The 14540-nt window shown below is 46.3% G+C and overlaps 1 protein-coding gene across 1 annotated transcript; it reads left to right on the top strand.

Moving 5' to 3' along the window:
* Positions 1-11114: 11114 nt before the first annotated feature.
* On the top strand, positions 11115-13982 carry LOC133209526 (uncharacterized). Its single transcript, XM_061348193.1, has 3 exons — positions 11115-11633; positions 12737-12973; positions 13117-13982. Exons 1-3 carry the CDS (start codon positions 11361-11363, stop codon positions 13216-13218), a joined length of 612 nt encoding a protein of 203 aa, XP_061204177.1. The 5' UTR covers positions 11115-11360; the 3' UTR covers positions 13219-13982.
* The last annotated feature ends 558 nt before the right edge of the window (positions 13983-14540 follow it).

Raw genomic sequence — 14540 nt, 5'->3', positions numbered from 1 at the left:
CTCAGCCCCCGTCCGGTCACCTCCGCTCCCCGCCGCCGTCCCGCGCTCCCCAGCAGCCACCGCGGCCGCCTCCGCTCCGCTCCGCCCCGGCTCAAGACCGCCCCTCGCTGCGGTGGCCGCTGCCGCGCTGCGCGTTCGTAATCGCGGGGAGCGGGGAGTGAGGAAGGGGAGAAACCGCTGTGCTGCGCGGCCCTTGTGCACCCAGACCCACAGCGAGGTTCGGGCTGAAGGGACCTCAGAGCTCCTCCAGCTCCAACCCCTGCCACTGGCAGGGACCCCTTCCACTGGAGCAGCTTGCTCCAAGCCCCTGTGTCCGACCTGGCCTTGAGCACTGCCAGGGATGGGGCAGCCACAGCTTCTCTGGGCACCCTGTGCCAGCGCCTCAGCACCCTCACAGGGAAGAGCTTCTGCCTAAGAGCTCAGCTCAGTCTCCTCTCGGGCAGGTTCAAGCCATTCCCCTTGGCCTGTCCCTGCATCCCTTATCCCAAGCCCCTCTCCAGGTTTCCTGCAGCCCCTTTAGGCACTGGAGCTGCTCTCAGGTCTCCCCTTCAGGAGCCTTCTCTTCTCCAGGCTGCCCCAGCCCAGCTCTCTCAGCCTGGCTCCAGAGCAGAGCTGCTCCAGCCCTCGCAGCATCTCCATGGCCTCCTCCTAACTCGCTCAAGCAGCAAGCACTTTGATTAAACCCACAAACCAATAATAAAACTATAATTCAAGAGGATTTAAAACCAAGGTTTTCAGGCTGCTGCTGTGGCTCCGTGTTCCCGCAGTGCAGGTACGGCAGCTGTGGCACTGGAAAGCTCCAGCTGGCTTCAGCTCCGTCCCTCCGCCTCGGAGCAGAGAGGTTACCTGTTGGAAGACAAATCCCACAGCCCCACCATCAAACAGAGCCGAGTGACAGTGTATGGTCACCCAGACAAGGCCTCTTGTTCGACAGGCGGATTAAGGGATGAGGAGACCTGGCGGCAACTGGGTTGTGGGGAGCATGAGGCTGTACCCTGCTTTCAAGGCAAACCTGCAGATGCCCAACTCACTGCTTCTGCCTCAGAAACCACATTTCCGATGCTGGCTTTGATGTCCACTCATTCTGCCCATTGTGCCCTGAATCAGAGCCAGAACGGGACTAATGACCAGCATGCAGATGGCACAGCATCATCGGAGCTGCCACAGCTAACTGGTGGGCTCTGGCAATGCCAGTGCTGTTGGCAGCGGTGTGTGCTCTAGTTTTTCCAGCAATAGGATGAGTCCTTGGGGCTGTGGGTTAGCGGTGGTTCACCATGACGCTGTTGGTACTGTGTGATACATCCCTCTCACAGTGACAGATGAGAGTCAGGAAATGGTTTACAAACCTGAGGTGCTTTTTGATCTGGTAATTCACCTTCCTCGGTAGGAAATCTACAACCCAAACTGCAGAAATTCCACATCAGTCTCAGTGCAGGAAGAGAATGTAGTCATGCATCTGTATGATTCCTCCGCTTAGGTTTAATTTGAGGGGAATTTTCCCTTTGATCCATATGAAAAAGAGGGAAAGAATGACTAACCAAGTGGTATAAGGTATCCTTGAATAGCAGGACTCAAGAAGTACTGTTAGAATACATGAGATGTGTGAGCACCCTCTGCCACATCCCCATCGCAGCGGTTGTGAGGCACAAGCATTGTACTTCAGCTTCCTATTGGAGCAAATAATATGGGCCATTGTGATCACTCAGATACCATTCTGATGCATGGGGTGTCCAACCCGGACATGTGGCCTCCCATCAAGCAGAAATGTTTTATCTCATGGCATATAGTATTCTTTTCCATGTTTTCCACCTGCCTACAAAGGTTGTTGGAAATGGAATACAAGCTGTTTGTAAAGAAACAGTATTGCCTTCTTTTTCTTTGCTCTGTCAATGTCTCTTGTGGACTGAGAGTTGCCATGCACAGAGGGGAACGGTGTTGGACTTACACCCAAACATGAAAATAAATCACAGCAGCTTGTCACATGGAATGCAAACAGCTTCTGTTGTTCCACAGATGGCTCAGTGGCAGCTGACCAAAAACCGCTGCATGCTTCCAGGTGAGCGATGCCAGCAATTGCCAGAAGGTGGAAAAGAAGCCAAAAAAAACTCAGTTTCCTGATTAAATCAGAACAAAATTAGAAAGCATTCAGAAATGCCTCCTGTGTGCATCTGAAGGGAGACTGCTACATAACGGAGCTGAAATTCTGTGTCTGACAGACAAGATACTTGCACTCATCTGGGAGATGCAACCTTACATTATCGATCTCCTTTGTCTCTGCTGCAGTTGGGCACATGGCACTTTACTGGGAGACACTTATCCTGTGCTCCCTTCATGCATTTTTTCCATTCTACCCCCACATGTCTGCCATAATGTCACAGCTCTTTCTTCCTTCAGATTCGGCCACACTCATCGGCAATGTCATACAAAGAACAGCCCTGGCGCTACCCATGGGTGATGGACAGAAGCCTCCCGTTATTAAAACTCACGTGCCTCTTGCCTCTCTCCCAGGTCATGCCAGGTGATGTCACCATGGGTTTCACCAGTTTGGGACAAAATCTGTCATTATTTCAAAACTGGGTAAGAGGGTGTTGCTGATTCACGTGCTGGTGACAGCCCCGAGAGATTAGATTATCTGCCAGTATAGCAAGAAACGTTTGCTCCTTCAATTCTTGTTAAATAGAACAACATAGAAACTCTGTTGGAATATCATATGATATGAACTAGACACAAGATAAACTAATGTCTATATTACTTTGTAATAAAACTTCCAGTTTGTGAAATGTAACAAAATGCTTGCTTTATAGCCATGCTATGGAACATGGCGATGCTTGTTTGGCTATAAAACAAGCCTTTTCCATGTGGGAAAGGGAAACCTTTCAGAAGACCTGCGTTTCTTCTGCCTGGTTTATCACAGGTGCATTTTATCCCTCTCCATACATGGTCAAGTAAAAGTCTCTCTTGCTCAGCATCCTCTCACTAAGAGTAGTCAGGCGCTGATTTCTACGGAGGAATGCCAGTTTGTGTTGTGTTATCCCTTGTGCTCTTCCAGTATGCAAATATTTTCAGCTGGGGGCCTCTGATGTTTCTCTGGATATGCTCTGACAATAGATGCTCTATCAGCCTGGTGTTAAAAGCTTTTTTCAGCTTTTTCCAGTTTTTTCAGTTAGAATCAAAAGATTCTAACTAATGGTTCAATTAAAAAAAAAAAAAGGTTTTCTTAACTTGTAGGCATATCTAACTGTTTAGCAGTGGTTTTAACAAGACTGATAGGGATCTATTCATAAAATTAAATCCTGAGCAATTAATTATTTGACTGCATAAGGTTATTTGCATCAAAAGGAGCATGACCAGCAGGTAGAAGGAGGTGATCCTGCCCCTCTACTCTGCTCTCGTGAGACCTCACCTGGAGCATTGTGTGCAGTTCTGGTGTCCTCAACATAAAAAGGACATGGAACTGTTGGAACAAGTCCAGAGGAGGCCACGAGGATGATCAGGGGATTGGAGCCCCTCCCATATGAAGATCGGCTGAGAAAGTTGGGGCTGTTCAGCCTGGAGAAGGCTGTGTGGAGACCTCAGAGCAGCCTTCCAGTATCCGAAGGGGGCCTATAGGGATGCTGGGGAGGGACTCTTCATTAGGGACTGTAGTGATAGGACAAGGGGTAATGGGTTAAAACTTAAACAGGGGAAGTTTAGATTGGATATAAGGAGGAAATTCTTTCCTGTGAGGGTGGTGAGGCACTGGAATGGGTTGCCCAGGGAGGTTGTGAATGCTTCATCCCTGGCAGTGTTCAAGGCCAGGTTGGACAAAGCCTTGGGTGAGATGGTTTAGAGTGAGGTGTCCCTGCCCATGGCAGGGGGTTGGAACTGGATGATCTTAAGGTCCTTTCCAACCCTAACTATTCTATCATTCTATGATTCTGCAACCGTTTGCACAAGGTCTGCTGTTTCTTGATTCTCGAGCAGATGCCTATGGAAAACCAGATGACTCTTCTCACCCTGTCTAATGATTGGTCTGATTTTGCTGGAAAATTATAACCTTTTAATGAGCAACCGTTGCCCTCTCACAAGCCCTTTCCAGGCCTCCAAAGGGAATTTTTAACCATTTATAAGCATTTCAGTATTTTTCAGTAGATATTTTCCACTGATGTTAAAGGACAGGTCCGGATGCCAGGACTGCTAATTTCTGCCATTAATGCCCATCATACTTTTGCTATTTGGCTATGACTAGTTAAACCCATGTTTCCCTCAGCTTTATATTATATACTGAATTTCACAGAAGACTGAGGCTGAAGGAGGAAGGCTAAAGGAGTCACATTGGTTAAGTGGTGGGAGGGTCTGTGATGCCTAAGAGCTTGCTATTATTTTTTACTATACCTAGAACCACAGTTTATGTGAGAAAATCCTTTTGAACAAAGGATGTCCTATTACCAAGTGGAATGTAAGAACTATTTGGGTTTCCAGATCTCCATCTACCTGATTGTGTGATGCAGAAATAAGAACAGAACCACATAAGGATGTGTGTTACAGAAGGAATGCTCCTATTTCCTGTGATGAGCTTTTGATACTGTGTAAAAAAAGACATCTCTTTATCTACAAAGGTATTTTCCCTTATTTGATGTCAGAGGGAAGGAAACCCCCAACCTGTCCCCACTGAGGCATCCATCCCACAGTGCCTGTAGTAATTCACGCTGTGTTCTTGTGCCTTTTCCTATATGAGAAAACTTTCCCATTGATTTAATATTCAAGGTGTGCATGGGTATATATAGGCACCGTGTGGTGTTAAACTGGCATAAATCAAAGCTAGCTTTCCTGGAAGCAAAAATGCTGTTGCTCTATGTCTTCTTATTGAGTAGCTGCTTCTGTGGCTCAATGGGAAGTGCAACAGAAGAATTTCTAGCGAACTTCAAGGATTTAGTGGATCTGGCAGACAAGAAGGTGGGTCATTGCCTTTTCTTCATTTTCTACTGTGTTTTTAATGGAAGCCTAAAATCAAGACTGGGCTAGTTTCAGCTTAGGTTGCGTGTCCTGTTTTGTTTGTTCAACTTGAGATGCTGAAGGCGCTGCGTGTCAGCCTCTCCTCGGAAGCTGGTGCTGCAATTGTTTCCCCAAAGGAAGTTCAGAAATAGAAAACCTGATGGAGACGATATGTAGTTAGGTAGAGATGCTTAACAATGCGGCAGTCACTTCGAAGAGAATTACCTTCTAACACTGTTTTCTGCTTTAAAATCATAGAGCTTTCTTCCAGTACCTGCCAAGAAATTTCAGGTAAGACTTTTAAAGCTTCTTTATGACTTTTGTTGTTAATCCTATGGAAAATGGTGATGCTTTGCAGAACTTGAGAGAAAGAATGAGTTAGGCTACTAAAAGAGACCTAATATGACAACAAGAGAATACACATGCTTTCATCAGTATATTCATCATTCTGCCAAATTCACTGGATTTCCTTGTATGTAAAAAGTTATGGAGATAAATAACCAATTCTGAGACTTGGCCATGCTCTTGATGAAGGCAAGCTCAGGAGCTCCTGCAGACAGCTTAATACTGAGGCTGTTCTTGACATCACTATATGAGGTGAAGACCCCGAGTATGACCTGGAGTCATTTAGAACATAGACACTGAATATGGCTGGTGCTGCAAACACTGACATGTTCTTACCTATCGGCAAACAGCCAAGTTGAGCTGTTGCACAGCATCGTGGAGTTTGAAGGCAGCAACTTGCAGGCAAGTTGTCACGCACAGCCCTGCTGATCAGTGGGTTTCAGCCTGTGGTCTGCAGATTTCTCAGGCTCTGTGAAGTGAGAAAGGGTTCATGAAAAATAATGAAGAACAAGCACTCTGTTGTTGGGAGGCTTTATCTTTGGAGGAATGTTTAGAGTCTACAGCTTTAAAGAGGGTGAAGAACAGACTTTAGAGACAGAGTTTCTGTCCTTCTGCATGGAGACAGTAGCTGTGAAAGGCAATTAGCTGATGTAATATTTTCAGGCTCCTCAGTGTGATTTTGATGAATCACTGTAACCCCAATGGATTTTAACACTGTTTTACAACTCTTTGCCCTGTTTTTCCGTTCTATTGTTGGGGTTGTTTTTTGATGCTACGTGTATTTTTCTCTCCTTCTATAGAATTTTTATCAAATTCCAGAAAACACAGGAAAATCATAGAAATCATAGAATCAGCCTGGTTTGGGTTGGAAGGGGGTTACAGCTCATGCAGTTTCACTCCCTGCCATGGGCAGGGACGCATTCCACTAGAACAGGTTGCTTGAAGTACCATTTTCCCTAACTGTGCAGAACTAGAGTAGACACTGAGTAACTGCTGTTTCTGCTGTGCATACAGTTAGTTATTGAATGAAAGATAACATCTAAATCATCTGCTTCTGCAAATCATTTTGCTTGGTATATTTGTTTTTTAGTGCAACCACGTTCCCTGTCACCTTAACAGAACCATGAAACAGCTGAAGCATTACGTTAATAATGATCAGATGAGAACATACTTTTCTCTGATGGAGAAAAACAAGGAGGCCATAATATCAGCTTTAAGTAAATCACATAAAGTAAGTTCTTTGTCTGTTATTTGTAGTAACTAAATAGGTAAAAATCTGATGTTATGAATGAATGACTTACTCATTTTCAAAACATGAAATTAAACAACTCAGCAGCCTGATCAGCTAAAGCCAGCAGCAAAATTATGATGCTGTTTCCATACGCTCTTCACTTTGCAATGGTTCTATAGAAAACCCTTCCCTGTATAGAGTCTGGATGGAAGTTACAGATTTCTAAAAGATGTGTCACCCTTCAACAAATCCAAACTTGTCATTAGCTAGGAGATGAATAAGAAAAGGCCCTAAGCCACATCTTGGTAAGCCGAGTCAGCCAGGAAGCGGTATTCCTACTACTGTGTTCATTCACAAAGATCTCTCATTCCTTCTGATTAAATATCACCTAGCTGTGGTTGAATAATACAGCCACAGCTCCACAGCAATATGCTCTTTTTAGTCTCTCCTTTATGAGCACTATTACCTGTTGATATTATTATTCTTCTAGAAACGGGAGAGGGACGGTCACTGTGCGATACAAGAGGTGACCCTGGACAAAGTCCTGCAGCGCTACAGGAAGTTCTTACAGAGGTTTCACGAGCACTGTTGAAGCCCTGCTGATGGGTGATGCCATCCCAGCAGGTCCAAGGTGCCTCTTACCCAACACTAGAGCCAGTTCTGCTGGATTCCTGCAAAGCTGCCACCGAGCACTGATGGCCCAATGTCAATGTGAATGTTTCATGTGTATCTCGTCAGCTATTTATGTCTCATTGCAGGTGTTAATGTATTTATTTAATTTATAGAGAGCTTTTATATTTGTACAGAGCTCGGATGTTCAAACTGACCATTAATAAAAGAACTTCAACTTATTCCAGCGTGGGTTTCGTGCACTATAATGATTAGAGTATATGGCAAGGCTTGGATAAAGCCATGTGAGTGAAAGGAAAAAGTACGGATTGGAAGGCAGGGCCCTTGCTCTGCTCTCCTGCAGATGTTTAGGGAATAGGCAGAATCTTCATTTTCTGAAGGTAGGAGAGAAAAAAAGAGAAAAAAGCTCTTTAAATATGAGCAGAATTGAGTTTGAAATCAGGGTGTTTTCCTGAAGTTCTGTGGCATAGCTGCAGCAGTACCTGCCTGAGGGGCATCATTTATTTACGTATATGATACCAAGATTAAATAGCTGAGACAAAAAGATGAAATATCTATTTATCATAATATTTGTGATCAAAGATTAAATACATTTATTTATTTAGAGCTTTTTGTTTAGAACTTCTGGTAAGAGCTCAGCTCAGTCTCCCCTTGGGCAGGTTCAAGCCATTCCCCTTGGCCTGTCCCTACAGGCCCTTGTCCCAAGCCCCTCTCCAAGTTTCCTGCAGCCCGTTTAGGCACTGGAGCTGCTCTAAGGTCTCCCCTTCAGGAGCCTTCTCTTCTCCAGGCTGACCCAGCCCAGCTCTCTCAGCCTGGGTAAACCACATTACAAATGTCTGTAATAATATGGTGTACCTATGGGTGGGGAGGATATTGCTGCCCCATGGCAAGCTAAGCCTCAGGAGGTGAGCAGACAAATGCTGCTGACGCCTGAGGAGAACACACTGGAGCAAGCTGCTCCATTGGAAGGGGTCCCTGCCCGTGGCAGGGGCTGGAGCTGGATGAGCTTTAAGGTCCCTTCCACCCAAACCATCCTATGATTCTCTGATTACCTGGCAGTGAGTCCATCCGTGCAGGGCAGAGCACTGGGAAATCAGTTTTCTTTCAGTTTTGCTCTTCTGGAAGCATTTTCCTTTCTGCATTAGCACAGGTTAGCAGAGTTTGGAGCGCCTGTAATTCTCATTTTATGCTATCAGCTCCCCAGGAGGACTAGTGCCATGCCTGTAAGACAATTTAGAGTCCTTGTGAGCATTTGGAAACACCCTGAGTGGGAGAAATTAGTTCTTGATGTGCTGCCAGTGCGGTGCATCATGTTTGCCATCTCGCCAACCAAGGGAAAAGTCATTTCAGAAGAGAAAGGAAAGGTGCTGTGTCAAACCAGAGTCATCAAGGCACGTGAATGAGGTTCTTAGGAGTGCTGGGAGGGAGGAAAAGGCTGCACATCTAAGGGCAGAGGAAGTTACAAGGAACAGAAACAAGGGCTGGTGGCTCCATCAAGTCACCTGCATGTCTCTGGGCACTGGGCTGGATCCAGCTCAGGGGGAAGCAAGCCCAGCAGTCCTGAGCAGCTCTGCTTTCCCAGGAGCAGAGGGAAGAGGAGGGGTTCCCACAAACCATGGTTGCAGCTTTTTATGTGGCCACATATGTGGCATCTGCTGCAGCTGAGATGCTGGTGCTCAGGTGGGACATTGCAGCCACTTCAGAGGTGCTCAGGAAACACTTATGGTTAAGGAGATGTAACATTTACTGCTGATGTTAACTGATGACATGGAGTTTCCATGTGTGAGCTTGCTTTAGTCAAAAGCTGCCCATTTATTAAGGATTAAAAACCAAGATATGACCTCCAAAGCCGCATGATCTGCTCATACATCTACCCTGCCCTTTCAGATAAGGGAGGAAAAGGACACGAACGTCACTCTGCCCTAGGAATGAATTCACCCCCTCCCATTTACCACCAAAACACCCACACACTGCTTCATGGGTGTCCCCTCAGCAACACCCATGGGCTGCACACCCTGGTCAGCAGCGCTGGGGCACCAGAGGATTCTCCTCGGACCCCCATCAGTCTCCCCTTTGACACGTTTTGGACCCCCTCTTGGTCCCTAGACCTCAGAACAGACAGGGAAAGGGGTTGGGATCACAGAGGGCTCCTCACCCTGCAGTACCCCAGTGTTACCTTCTCCCTGCAGCGTGGCTCTGGATGAGTCCTTCACCTCCCTTGGGACCTGCCCCAGCAGAGGGGCACGGGCAGCTCCGAGCTGTCTGCAGGGATAAGGCAGTGGGACATGAAGCCTGTCCCCTCATTTCCAGAAATGCCCATTTTCTTGCTCCTGGCTGCTGGAGAGGCACGAGCTACTGCACCACATCCATGCTGCACGTCGTACTCGCGCCGGTAAAGAGACCTTATCTGACCATCGGGACTTCATTCTTATCTAGATGAAGGAGCAAAACCAGCTGCTGCAAACAGTTGCAGCTTCCAGCTAATGATGCCAGCAGACAGATATGAAGGCAGCAGCAGCAAACGATAGCTCACTTGTTCCTATGGGCTACTGCAGGTCACCTCCTCTGGGCACCAGTGCTTTGAGCTGCTGTGGTTTATGCAGGGGCTTCATGGCACTGCGACAGCGGGGATCAATGCTGCACCGGGCAGGAAGCACTGAGCAGCTCCCACAGCTTCCCCAGTGCTGGCTGAGGTCCTGCAGCACTTCAGAACCAAGCTGTCCATGGAGGTCTGCAGTGATGGGGTCACACCTCAGCCTGGCTTGGCAGGTACAGCCCAGGGGCCAGCCAAAGGGAGAGGAGGCTTTGCTGAAGTCAGTATGAGTTTGTAGGAAACCAAAAGACACAAGCAGTAAAACACCAAACCCACAGTGGACTGAGATGGGAGCATAATAGTTTCAGCTGCATGGCTTGGAGCAAGCTGCTCTGGTGGAAGGTGTCCTTGCCCATGGCAGGGCTTGGAATTGGATGAGCTTTAAGGCCCCTTCCAACACAAACCATTCCATGACTCTATGATGATTCTGACTTACAAATTCAGCCTGAGGGTGCCAGGCAGGTTCTCTGCAGAGCTCCCAGCAATGCACTGGTGCAGAGTCAGTGTTCCTGCAAGCATACGATCCGTGCAGGTACCACATGATAGGAGACCTCTACAGATAAGCATGCAGTGTAAAACAAAACCCTATTCCTGTTAGCTATGACAAATGCATATGGTGAAGGAGGCAGCAATCAGCTTTCAGGTTAGCCTGAGCTAAGCCACACAAACACTTTTGACTGCCCTAATTCAAAGTACTGAGATATTGAGGAGCTTACTCATCACTGCTGCGGCACGAGGCTGCGGGACACTGAGCCATGCAGAGTGGAGCCAGTGGGTCCTCTTCTTCCCAGGAGAAATGGGTCTGGATTCCCTGCTGCCCTCACAGGAACACACCAGCAGAAAGCCAGGATAGCGCTTTTTGGTTGGTGACACTATCCTCCTTGAAAAGACATCAAAAAGGACTTCCTCCACCTTCCAGGAAGGGGGCAAACCTGAGTCACGGAGTTAGCTAATTTGGTCAGATAACATCGTAACACTCTGGATGAATTAAGATCTTAGATGTGACCCCTGTGAACTCGATGGGCTTCCCCCTTCATAGCGTAAAATCAACCCCCTGGCCCCTGCCGTGCCCACGGGATCCGGGCTGACACACTCAGCGCATCCTGCATCCCTCCTTCACACCCAAAAGGAGCCCCTTCACCATGCCCATCACCAGGGCCACCCTCCCACTCCAGCACATGCACCAGGGCACTGGGTTATCCTGCTGAAAATGAATTAATTCTTATGGAATACCTGCATTTTGACCACACTTTGACACAAGTGTTGCATGAACATCATATTCCCTTTCTAGGCAGTGGTCCACATGTTCTCCGTGGAGCACTTACGCCACAGCCTTTTTTCCTATTGCCTATCAGAAGATCAGATACTGTTATCAGAGAAACTCTGAGTTCTAGAGAAGCGCTGTGGAGATGACAAGTGCTTGGTCATGCTTGGGGTCGTTCTATATATTAGTGTTTGAAAATGGAAAGGCCACATCCTTATACGCTTAGTGCCTACTTCTGTGGAAACACTGATTGGGTAAGGAGCGTGCCCCAAGGTTAAACCCCAACTTTACTGGAACCTGTCTCTTCCAGAAAATCTCAACAAATGGCCTTTTCCCTATCAGCTTCAAAAATCAACCAAAACGGTTATTTCCCTGTAGAGAGAGACCATAAAATGGGAGAAGAGTGGTCCAGAGCCACTTCAGGGCTCTCTGAGCACATCACGATGAAGACCCATCTCTACCTTCTTCTGCTGGCTGCAAGCATCTCTGCTGCTCCCTACATGAGCAGCACGGCTGAATTACTGACGCTATTGCAGCAAATGAGAGAGTCAATGGCCAAGGAGAGTCAGGTATGTTCAATGTCCATGATTGTCATCTAAAATCTGACATTCTGAATCCTCCTGGTCTTGACTAGCTAACCTTTTTGAAAGTCTATTTATGTGACATTTTGTTTACACTCATGTAATGAAGATGATATTTAAAAGGCTTCATTAATATATTCTTTTTCAGAATCTGAGGATTGAAACTCCAGATGACATAAATGTAAGTAACCTCCCTTTTTTCTTTTAAAGAAAATTAGCTTTTTTCATAAATTTAGTTATTGGAAATGGAGAGAGCTTTAAAATTGCTACCTCTGTATTATACCTAAAATACTTTGTATTTAAGAGCAATGACTTTAAATGCATATGCAGACAGCATCGTGCCATGATATTCTCCACCAGTGCCGATGCTGTCTGTGTTTCCTCCCATCTTCACTGATCAGCTTTTCATCTTTCATCCCTTTGTTCTCCCATGACACCTCCTTCTGCTCCTGCCACTGACGGTGTCCTCTCCTTTTTGCCTTCTTCATGACTTTAACTGATCTCTTCCAAAGCAACCCCACGCTGTCAAGTGTGAGCATCATCACTCTTTCCTCTGCTTCTCTTCTGTACCCCTCATGCCCTTTTTGTCACCTTGGCCAGACCCTGAGGTCTCAGAGACAAATGCCAGCTACCACTTTAGGGAAGAAGACCAGGATTCCCAGGGCATGGGACAAGGCAAACAGGGCTGTGACATGAGAGTGTGGCCATTGTCCCCACCTCTCACAGCATGCAGTTGTTGCAGAGGCTGGAGTAGCTTCAGGTTGGGTTTTCTTTCTCTCCTGTTCAGACAGCTCCAGCTCCTGGGGCAGAAAGCATCTTGCATCCAAGCTGGACACGTAAACCACAGTTATCTGCTGACACTTGCACATCAAATGAGAAATCAAACTCAGCTTCTCTCAGATGGCTGCAGAGGAGCTAGGACAAAGTCTTTAGAGAATTACATGGTTCATGTGGGCATTACCCTCGCAGAACTATCATTTGCCATGTCTGCAGAGTAAATACATGTGCACATCAGGCAAGCCTGTTTGCCTCAGTCGCTTGCAAATACGAGTCCAAAAGTCAGTAACAATTTATTTGCCACCAGGCAGCTGCATGAAACTCGTGATGATTTCCAATAGACTTACTGTGGTCGATGGTTACCAACCCTTGTATCTCACTCAGCTTTGCTGTTTCTTCCATCTCAGGATGTGAACTGCATCAGCGTCATCTTTGAAGGAGCAGAACAGCTGAAAATGGATCCAGCCATGAAGAAGTTCAGTGGGTTTTTCCAGAAGTTTGAAAGGCTGAAGCAGTCACTCACACCAAGCCTGGGAAGAGAGGTAGGAACTTGCTTCTTGTCCCCTTCCCTTGTTCTAGTCCCCCTCTAAAATAAGGACTCCCATGGATGATCAGCACAGTTAAGGTTTAAAGAGAACCATATAATTTATAAAAGCATTTCAAGATGCAAAAGCTCCAGATCATGGTTAAATACTAAATGAAATCGTTTTCTTGGTTAACTTTTCAGGAGGAATGTGATACAGAAAGGAAGAGCGCAACAGCGTTCATGAGGGAGCTGATGACGTTCATCCGAAAAGCAGCATTAAGAAATGCAAGAGCATAGAATGACGGGTTTCTAGAATTGCTGTAGATTTAGACAAGCAGTCAGATGGTTATTTGGTTTAAAAGCACTCCTCCTTCGTGTTAAAATGAGGCAGAGCATGCCTTTGGTTTCAGTGGTGCTGTGCTGGTTGGTGTTTAGCGTGTAATCTCCAAAAGCATCGATGGCAAAGTGTCATTTGTATTTCTAGATGGAAATCTAAATGCTTGATAAAGCAGATTGTGCAGGGGGTATGGAAGGACCTAGGCACAAACCCTTCGGGTTTCTCATGAAGAGGTCACGTTCATCTCTGAACAGTCACAAGGCTAATGAATACAGATGATACCTTGGTGGATGCTTTGCACTCTGCCCAAAATCTTCCCCAAGCACTGGTTTCACTCTACCTGCAGTTCTGGTGGAGCAGTGGAAACCCAGCAGCTAAAGATCTGTGAGGATGGGAGTGCGTGCCACTTACTGAGAGAATTAATGGGTCTTCTAAAGCTGACAATAACTATAGGAGTGCTTAGAGAAATATGAATTTATTTTTATGGTGTTATTTAAATTATAGTAAATTTTATAGATATATATTTTTGAGAAAATATTTATTCTGTTTTTTTACTAATTTTAATAAAGTGAATAAATGTCTCTGCCTTTTCTTTTCTTCCCACGAATTTCTTCCAAGCTATTCCCACACTTAAGCAAATCTAGTTATTGTAAAATCTCTGATGGTCAAAGGAATGAGATCCTTGAGGTGAGAAGTGTCTTGCTGGAAGCTCATTCCAATGAGGCACAAACCATCAGGTGCACATCCCTGTGATGGAGCTGAGCTGGCACATTAACAGAGCTGTTGGGGGAGCCCCTGCTGGAACATGGGGCCATGGAGACCTAAGGGGCTGGTCATAGGAAAGCTTACTGCTTTCTCTCCCTCCTTTTCAACAGTTAAAATGGAAAGGGAGAGAATCCAAGTATCACAGTGTTCCCAGGCATCTGACTGCCTTTGTTCTGAATGCCTGGGCATGACATGTCCTGCTAAGGACCATTCCTAGCCCATTTTCAGATGCATCTCAGAGACCCTCACTGAAGCTTGAGAAACCCGTGCTACCAGAACACATATGCCGGAGTAAAACACTTTCTTACCACATGAGTACTGATTTCCCCAGTGATTTCAAGAGTTATCATCTAACTTTTATGAAGGAAAACTACAGTATTTCAGAGTCCAGCTCCGTAAGATGGGGGGCAAGGGGAGGGAGGGGTGGAATGGGCAGATGCTGGTGAAAAAAAGGGTTAATCAGCAAAATTATGTGTGCAGACCGCAAAAACCAAATAACCAAAGTTATTTGTGCAGA

This window comes from Neopsephotus bourkii, unplaced genomic scaffold (assembly GCF_033783945.1).
Source record: "Neopsephotus bourkii isolate Nb327-2 ecotype Australia unplaced genomic scaffold, CSIRO-AGI_Nbou_v1 NB_52, whole genome shotgun sequence".
NCBI classification, from domain to species: domain Eukaryota; kingdom Metazoa; phylum Chordata; class Aves; order Psittaciformes; family Psittacidae; genus Neopsephotus; species Neopsephotus bourkii.
This window is presented reverse-complemented; position numbering and strand designations above follow the sequence as displayed.